Genomic DNA, 9,376 nt, shown 5'->3' on the forward strand with positions numbered 1-9,376 from the left:
ACCCTGAACGCTGACCTGCGGAATCGTCAAGTCATGTAGAACTGAATTTTGTAATATCATGAAAGTTCATCTGTGTTTGTAGTAATCATAGTAAATAGTGAACTTTGTTCCAATACAAAGATTACACAGAGATCAAATTTTTGACGACCACTGTTGCCTTCATCGGGATAATTAATAACCAATCACTTTAATACACAATCTTGCGAGAGTTGCGATATACAGACAGGTGACCTTAATCACACGAGACTTTACGGATACGTGACGTAAGCAATAGCTCAAAAGCACCAGGCAGTTTATATCGTCCGCCGTCTCTGTGATGGCTGGAGTGTCCTGATGAAGGCGATAGTGGTCGTTGAAAATTTGATCTGTGTAATCTTTGTATTGGAACAAACTTCAACATTTTACTTACATTTTAAAAACTGTTAAAAGAAGGTTGAAGATTGTTAAAAGACTGTTTAGGTGACGAACTGAATGCACCGTGTTCTGTATGTTCTGATTTGTTTACCTTTTTCTCCTGGACGTCATTGCTTCCCCCGTTTTTGTAGCCATCATACAGATGTGGTACAGACCCTTTCCTGGTAGAGAACCACTTGTGACGATAGAACTTAAGTGTCAGCACGTCTTGAGCCAGAAGAATCCCCGGGATGTCGTACGGCATGTCAAACACGACTGTGAACTCCTTTCCTCCGGTCATGTATTCCCATGTTGGCACGCCGGTGTTGTCTTCCTGAAGGAACGCCAACATGGCGGTTTCACAGCCTGCCTCTCCAGCGGGCAGGAGGAAGTCTGAACTCAGGAGACGACCCTACAGGTAAAACATGCTTAATGAGTAATGTCTATGTTCTAATATCTTAGATCATCACTGGACTGGAATTTCAAAGCCAATTAGGATCTAGAATCCTTCAAGGATTCGATATTATTCGTATCAGTAAATATAAAATAGAATAATTGATACGAATTAAAAATGAGTTTAAGTTTATTTGTAAAAAGGCGGAATGTTAATGTAACAAGTATCCTCCTTACCTCTTCTAGGTACACTGTAACAGCACGTTGAAGCGCCAGCCTCCTCTTCGTCATGCTGTCTTCAAGGGCTTTACGGTTTTCAAAATTACAATAACGGATCTCAGTAACCGTTACCGGTTCACTTCCATTTTTAGATCCCTTGTTGCCAACATCCGGTTTTACTGTCTTTTGAGTGTAATACTTTCGGCCAGTTCCCACTTCCGTCTGAAGATCCCTAAGATAATAAGCAATTATTAATCGGTTTTCTACTATGAATAGAGTTATAGCGAAACTACGTACATTACAAATCAAACAGTTGAAATCCCATTGTTCTAAGTACATTATCTGAATGCTTGCATGCACTATTTCGTAATTTAAAAACAAGGCTAAATAAATGTACAATCTACTACTAGATATTAATTTGGTATCTAGTGAAAGACATCTTATCTAATGTGGTGACCTGTCTTTTTAGACTATTTTTTTATTACCTCTACATTTACTATAGGCAGGTTTTGTTAAAAAGTACTATATACATAATTGTATAGTCTTACCTCCTACCAAAGCAACCATAGTCCACCTCCCCTGCAGGGAAGAGCGAGACAAAGGGGATGTTCAGTAGATCTGAGACCAGCCTCAACACGAAGGAGAAGGGTTTTGGGTAGTCGTTAATGGATTCTAACCAGTCCTTCAGCTCTGTTGTTAGGGCTGTCGTGTACATCTCCGTGATGGCAGCGGCGATCAGCTGGTCTCCGCCTTGAACCACCAGAACCTCGTTACTGTACTCCTGGGCTGATCTGAATGGAAGAGATAAAATATTGAGCTCAATCTGTGATTTTTTCAAGTAAAACCATAATGTTAACACTAGAAAGGCCGGCATTTGCTTGATAGCAAATGCAGCAGATGGCTTCACCACATCCCCCATACCGAAAATGGATCTATCCTACGATGGCTGCCAATAGTCTACACCCCCATGCAACAATGGAACCTTCCAATGCCGGAAATAGCCAAAAAGCCCTATTCTTCATAACTTTTTAAGTGGTGTATGTCAAAATCGTGAATGACATTCTTTGGACATGTGTCCAAGGTATCCCCATACCAAATTTCAGGTCATTCGGATTTTATATTAGGGCACAGGAGCCAAAAAGCCCTATTTTACACAATTTTAAAGTAGTATATGTCAAAATCTTGAATGACTATTTGTAGACATATGTCCAAGGTATCCCCATACCAAATTTCAGGTCATTTGGTTTTAGTACCTGGGAACCAGATCTCAAAATGTGTATATTTTGCCTGAAAATGGCCAAAAAAAAACCAAATAAAACAATTTTTCAAAAATTAAAAAAGCGTCTGGGGGTATTGGCCCACTCTACGTCCATGCCAAATTTCAGGTCATTTGGCTGAAAAACAGCTGAGTTGAATCCCTTTAAAGAAATGGCAGGAGGAGAAGAAGAAGAAACATGAGGGAACACAATATGTCTTCACCACTTTGTGGTGAAGCCATAATAAAGAAGGACCGGTTCTAAAATGAAACAGAAGATCCCGTTTTAGTTATGCATATGTGTTTTTAACTAATAAAAATATTTTTCAAAGTCTATATGCTCAAGTAAACATTAAACATTGTGAACATTAAAAACGAAGCAAGATAGTTCTAAAAAATGATAATGATGTTGACATTGTAAAATACTAAATTATGTAATTTTGCAAGTACAGCAGGGCGTATTTACAACTGATAATAATAAAGTTGTATCCATACCTATATTTAACTCTTAAATAAACAGACTTACGCTTGCTTCTCTTCTTGTCTGTTGGCCTGTGATTGAGAACCAGAAGCTGCTTGTCCAGAAGACTGTTTTGATTCAGTCTTTGTCTCGTGCTCGTGAAACCAGCTACTGGACTTGGTTTGTGACGCCTTGGCTGAGAAGGTGCTGAGTGTCATCTTCCAGTCGGTCTCGGCTCTAGTCGCGAACTCAGACATCGACAGGTCCTTTGTAGCTTGTTTTGTTTTGATAATCTTCAGCTGGCCTCCAAATTTGGCTGACTTGATGTAGTGTGTTCCCCAGCGGAGGTAGAAGTTTTCTAAAATGGAATATATAGGAATATGTAATATTACCGTTTTTGCTATAGACAACATCTTGCAATAAACGTGCTGTAGAAGATTACAATTTGTATCGGTTTCATCACCAGTAATGTGTCCTTCACTATTGATTTATAAGTAAAAAATACGATGACATTGAAATTGTTTTATATATATATTCCTTATCCTTCATGAATGATAAGGATTTGATATAGCTAAGCGACATATTTTCTACTTACGAAAGAGAATTTCTGCACCGGGAGAGAAGTAGGACTCAGGCAGGGAAATAAAGTCTCGTAGGAAGCCCACGTTTAACTGTTCAGGCGTCACGTCGTCCATGAAGATCTCATACCTGGAGATCACGTAACACAAAATAGAAGCAGGTCATTCAATTTTCAAATGTAAGTAGCCCCAGAATCCCTCATTACCTTTGCCAAGAAGGTTATGTTATCTGGGGCGTTCGTGTGTCTGTCTGTGAGTGTGTTTGTTTGTGAAAACGATGATAGTCCATGAAGGCTTAATGTATTTGGAAGGCAGGTAGATCTTGATGAGACCTCAAACCGATTAGATTTTGGGCCCTCTGGCGGCTTCAGCATGATTATACTGCAGCATGATCGCTCTGGAACTGCAGGGGCATGGTTTAAAACGTTTAAAGGCGGATAACTCAAGAACCGACTGATGGATCGTAGTTACTTTTAGTACATAGGTAGCTTAAGTGATGCCTAACATAATGTTATTACCGTTATGAAAATATGGATGTACTTTGCATAATAAATGAGCAAATTCTATAAATCAGCCGGATTACATGAAAGGACTATGCAATCTTGTGACATATGTAGTTAAAAACGAGAGAAACACAGGCAGATATCGAATATGTAAATAAGCATTTGATTTGCATTATTTATGAGGCATTTGTAACAAAAAGACTGTATTTTGGTGTAGGATATGATCAATATATAGAATTCATTAAATTGAGGATCTTATTTACGCAATCTGGGGAAATAATTTATAATTTCTTAGCCATAAATAATAACATCATTTGGCAAAGGTATAAGATCGCTGAACTCTAGTTGGTATTTGGTACTATAATTTTGAGGAAAAAAACATAGTTAGCAATTTAATACCAGGGATTTTTGACCTGTAAAAGGAGCATCATAATTTATCACCTGAATATGTTTATTTCCAGCATGGCCATGAATGTTTGTGTCTGCTTCTCACTCAGCCGAGCGGCAGCAGAGGAGCTGGCACTGAAGCTTGATGATTGGCTGGATGTGCCACTCTGACTGGATTCTCCTCCTCCTGCTGACCAAAAAAGTCCAAACGCTCCACCCCCTGCTCCGTGTCCAGAAGCCTTGTCGATTTCTTCCTGGAACATGGCACTGGCAGAAGTGACGGCTGATTTCTCCGCAAGGTATTGCCTGTATTCTTCCGTTGAGCTGAAGGTGTAGGACTCTACATCTGTGTCGTATATGCCTTGTACTGTCATAGAGTCAGGTACTTCATTTTTACCGTATCTGTTTAAAGACAAAAGAAGTTACTACGTATACTGTTCGATATTAGATATATTATAATATTCCTAAAAATTACATTTCTTTTACTCAGTGTTCTAGTATTTTCACTTGATTTTCAATTATCTGAATTCTGCACTCACACACACACATTAGTGTACATTTGACTTGAGAATGTTATCTTTAACTGTGCCTAAATGATCAAATGAAATAATAGAATTGGTAATTTAATGCAGGTAATGAGGTTGTGTTAGAATAATCGGGTTCGTCTGGCTATAACTACCTTACAGATTCCTTTAGCACTTACTTATCAGCAAGCTACACTTTACGTAAAATTCAGGTTAGGAGTTGATATCATAAAGTAATTAGTTGTCAGTAGGGGTCCAAATAATTTCTTAATAAAAATAAGTACTAGTATGTAGTACTTACGTTTGCAAGTTATTACATGATCTCTGGATGACACTTTTCTTCCTAGATTCAGCCGAGTACACGCCTCTTCCGTCAAACCCGATACCGAGGTAGGTTGCGCCGTCTATCAGGTTCTGTTTATTGAAAAGGTTTAGCAACTTTTGTTTCCATGATACATGCAAATAGCTCTAAATTAAAGGATGTAAATTGGAAAGCTTTCTAAACATGGCGAAGGAAATCAATATTACAAAGCAGGCAGACCTTTTTAATTAATGCCCACCGTTTAATGCAATGAATCATAACACAAAAATCAAATCAAATCAAAATACAGAGGCAGATTGAGATATATTTTCACAGATAGATGGATAATTAAAACGCTCTCTAAGAGATAAACAGACAAAACACTTATCATGTGAGTTCATCTGTGTTGGTAGTAATCATAGTAAAAGGTTAAACTTTATTCCAACACTCAGTTGTACAGGGATCAAATTTTCATGTCGCCCTTTATCAGGATAATTAGTGACCAATCACTACACAACGTGATCTCGCGAGAATTATGGTTTACGAAAACATGACCTTATCCACACGAGGTTTCACTGATACGTGACGTAAGTAATTGATCAAAAGTGCCAGGGAGTTTATATCGTCCACCATCTCTATTAAGTGAAGGCTGCAGTGCTCTGATATATATGGCCTCCTTAATGCCTCTTAAAAAATAGTCCCGTTCAGTGTCCAGTATTCTCACTTTGTCCAAAGAGACGGAGTGGCCCGGTGATTCGATGTGGATGTGTTGAGAAACTTCAGATGACAGCGATCTGGGGCGTTTGTATTCAAGAAATCTGGTTCTCAGTGAGCGTTCTGTCTCGCCAATATAAGATTCTTCTCAGGCCCCTTGCCTTCTGGTTCCCTGACACGGAATGTAGTATCATGTAGTATACTACGCCACATTTCTCTTCTTTAGATGCTTTGTCCTTTGGAGCCACGAGGATCTGTTTCACCGGGCCACTCCGTCTCTTTGGACAAAGTGAGAATACTGGACACTGAACAGGACTATTTTTAAGAGGCATTAAGGAGGCAATATATATCATAGCACTTCAGCCTTTACTGAGAGAGGTGAAGAGATGGTGACGATATAAACTCCCTGGCACTTTTGATCAATTACTTACGTCACGTATCAGTAAAACCTCGTGTGAATAAGGTCATGTGTTCGTAAACCATAATTCTCGCGAGATCACGTTGTGAAGTGATTGGTCACTAATTACCCTGATGAAGGCGACAGTGGTCGCTGAAAATTTGATCCCTGTGCAACTGTGTGTTGGAATAAAGTTTAACATTTTACTAAGACAAAACACTTAATTACCGGACAGCCTTCTTGTGGTATCTTGGCCTCCCAGCAGGGGTCTCCATTCTTATAGCCTGTCCCGAAGCAGCCGTTCATCAGAACTGGTCCTAGTCCGGCCGGGTAGGTGTAGGCTGATGCCTGTCCGCCGGAATTGCCTGTGTCTTCATCTCTTAAGTATACAGAAAAATCATATTTCTGTGGTATGAGCCAACTTGATCTTAAGTCCTCATCTGATTTTAATGAAATGCATGTGCTTTATTGACGTTTATTATATTGTGTTATACAGGTAATGATCTCTCAACATCATTTTTATAAAATACATTTAGCAAAATATGTTTGAACCACCGTTGGTGATATTTGAAGTGTATACGCTATCTGTTTGGGAAAATGCATGTTGTATCTGTTAACTATAAATCTCTTTACCTTAATTTGGTGGGACCTGTCCTTAGCCAAGTGTGGCAAAATGTTCATTGAAGGTCGTCATATATTCATTCATTCATGCATTTGATTGCCAAAATATAATAATCAAGACAACGAAAGTGTGAAGTATTGTGAAAAACAATTGTAAACAAACCTGTCTTCCTTGTATTTGTACTTATGACGGATCTCCCAGCCTGGTGGTGCATACATGTTACCCATCTTGGCTCCTGGTCTGGGGACAAGCTGGATGTCCGCCTGTTACAAGTAATATGTTTTATAAAGAGTAGTACAGTACATCTGAAGTGTTTTACTGTACCGTTATGTACACCAGTCCATTTTTTAAAGTTTGTATAATAAATGAATTATCATTCTTCTTTTTACAGAATTGTTCTTTGTGTTGGTTTTGAGGTTCTTTAAAGTGGTGGAGGCGTCCTCGATCTGGTCAGACTGCTCTCGAACTTCAGCCAGCCTTGATCGACATTTGTTCGGGGAATAGGTTATGAATGTGTAACAAGAGCTTTACCCACCTCCTCCACCGGTCGGTTTAAACCCGCTGCCAGCCCACTGGTGTCCTTCAGCAGTTCTTTGTACTCATCGTCGAACTTGTCCATCTGGTTCACCAGGTAGTCCTGCAGACCGTTCACCACCTTCTCCTGGTGGTTCTTCACTACACCGTCCGCGATTCTGTCGCCAAGTTTGCTGACGATTTTCCCTCCTATTTCTTTCGCTGCTGCTGCCAGGAATGCAGGAACTGCCTTTTTGTTCTCTCTGTGGCCGTCAGTAGAACTTCCAGCCTTGGTCTGGGTTCCTACATCATTATTGAAAGTAATAATATGCCTTTTTTGACGTAATGTGCATACGATGAACTTAGAGCTCAATCAATGGCATTCTACTAGAAAAATGTATAAAAATGAAGTAACCTTATAAGGGCATCATTTTCGTGCCAAAAATTATTTCATTTCATTAAATTGCCGTAGATAAGTGTACAATGCAACATTCAAAAGGGGCATTTTGAATTGCAGGAATGGGTAAATAGTCTCGCCCAAGATGGCCGCTTCTTTCGTCTAAGCTGAGTGTCCCCATATAAAACGTTAAAGAAGCCTTCAACAAACTCGGAATCATCCTTAAACTGGAAGATTCTGTGCCCAGTGCAACACAATAAGGAAGTACTCCCCACTATGGCTTCTCCAGCAGCTTGAATAGTGAATTGACCCCAAGAACCACATAAACTAATAAACATCCTAGACGGCCCAGCTACAATGGCAAACAATGGCAGGGACAGATTAGCATAATAACTGTCACTGTCTTTTTGAACAAATTCAAATATTTTTCTATACTGGTTTTCAAAGTAATGATATCAAACCATACAGAATGATCGGGATAGTTGTAACTGAGTCAGTAATCAAGAAAATACTATCTGGAACTTTCAGTTTCTGGAAAGCCAACCTTGTGGTCAAATTGCAACTGCCCATTCAAGACCTATTTCGAAGTTTTATCTAATTGTATATATCTAAAATGTCAACCTCACAACTGGATTAGGTTGGATAGTGAGTCTAGAAGAGGTAATTGTTTCTGGGTTGCAATTGTGGTAGTATGAGAAAGCAGTACTAGTATACATATAGACTGGAGCTCTGTTAGTAAGAACTGTTCGAGTAAGACTGCCAGCCAATCTATAAGTATATAACTTATATAACTATAATTTGGTGGCTAATTGACAGCCCAAAATTTACAACCTGCAGCCTATACCGAACGTTAACTTCTTTTCAGGGACAAGCAAACAGACTAAGAAACTTAACTTGTAACGTTCATTTGATCGACACCAGGTATGTTGACATCGTATCACTGTTAGTTAAAGAGCTTTTGGCTTTGACACCGTCAATAACGCAATAACAGCATAAAAATTAAGATTAAGGAAAATGTGCAAAAAATGGTAAACTTTCAATAACAGCCACGTTGCTACAAATATATCATGCAAACATTGGTACTAACTATGTCATAAAAATCCAAAGGCATAGATCTGGCAAAATTTAAGGCGGAGCCTTCCCCTTAGAATATGGCCTACTTTTAGGGACAAGTACAGTACTAGAACACAGGAATTCGACCTGTGGAAACATGCATTTCATAGACAATATATAGGTTTATACTAGGTGTAAATTTTAATTCCAAAATATGTTAAGACTTATAAAAAGTAAAAAGATATCTCAAAATGACAAATGAGAAAATAAAAATTGACCGACTTTTAGGGACAAGTGCGTAGCAACGAAACAAGAACCCAACCTTTGAAAGCATTCATTTCATTGACAATATATTGTTTTATATTTCACGCATATTTCAAGTACCATATTTTTTGGTTTGGAACTCTTGACAGTTCAAAGATAGCACAAAATGACGTACTATCAAAATAATGAAAATTAATCAACATTCAGGGACAAGTGCATAGTAACGAAATAAGAACCCTAACTTTAAGAGCATGCATTCCTTAGACTATATTTTGTATTCTATTGAATTCGAAAATTAAGTACAGAAATATTTTGGTATGGTACTTATGACAGTTCAAATATAGCACAAAATGACAAATAATCAAAATAATAGAAAAATGATCCACTTTAGAGGACAAGTGCG

At 38.5% G+C, this 9,376-nt stretch overlaps 1 protein-coding gene across 1 annotated transcript in view; it reads right to left on the bottom strand.

Annotated features, from left to right (window-relative positions):
- Positions 1 to 9,376, bottom strand: part of LOC109464494 — a 246,415-nt gene that overhangs the window by 115,149 nt on the left and 121,890 nt on the right. The window contains exons 9-19 of the mRNA XM_019761502.1: positions 7,282 to 7,562; positions 6,909 to 7,009; positions 6,353 to 6,503; positions 5,014 to 5,126; positions 4,243 to 4,590; positions 3,316 to 3,428; positions 2,787 to 3,078; positions 1,554 to 1,796; positions 1,024 to 1,237; positions 506 to 805; positions 3 to 15 (exon numbers count right to left, since the gene is read on the bottom strand). Coding sequence (XP_019617061.1) covers positions 3 to 15; positions 506 to 805; positions 1,024 to 1,237; positions 1,554 to 1,796; positions 2,787 to 3,078; positions 3,316 to 3,428; positions 4,243 to 4,590; positions 5,014 to 5,126; positions 6,353 to 6,503; positions 6,909 to 7,009; positions 7,282 to 7,562 — 2,169 coding nt within the window. The remainder of the gene's footprint in view (positions 1 to 2; positions 16 to 505; positions 806 to 1,023; positions 1,238 to 1,553; positions 1,797 to 2,786; positions 3,079 to 3,315; positions 3,429 to 4,242; positions 4,591 to 5,013; positions 5,127 to 6,352; positions 6,504 to 6,908; positions 7,010 to 7,281; positions 7,563 to 9,376) is intronic.

Source organism: Branchiostoma belcheri, unplaced genomic scaffold, assembly GCF_001625305.1.
Source record: "Branchiostoma belcheri isolate BF01 breed outbred unplaced genomic scaffold, Haploidv18h27 scaffold14, whole genome shotgun sequence".
Lineage (NCBI taxonomy): Eukaryota > Metazoa > Chordata > Leptocardii > Amphioxiformes > Branchiostomatidae > Branchiostoma > Branchiostoma belcheri.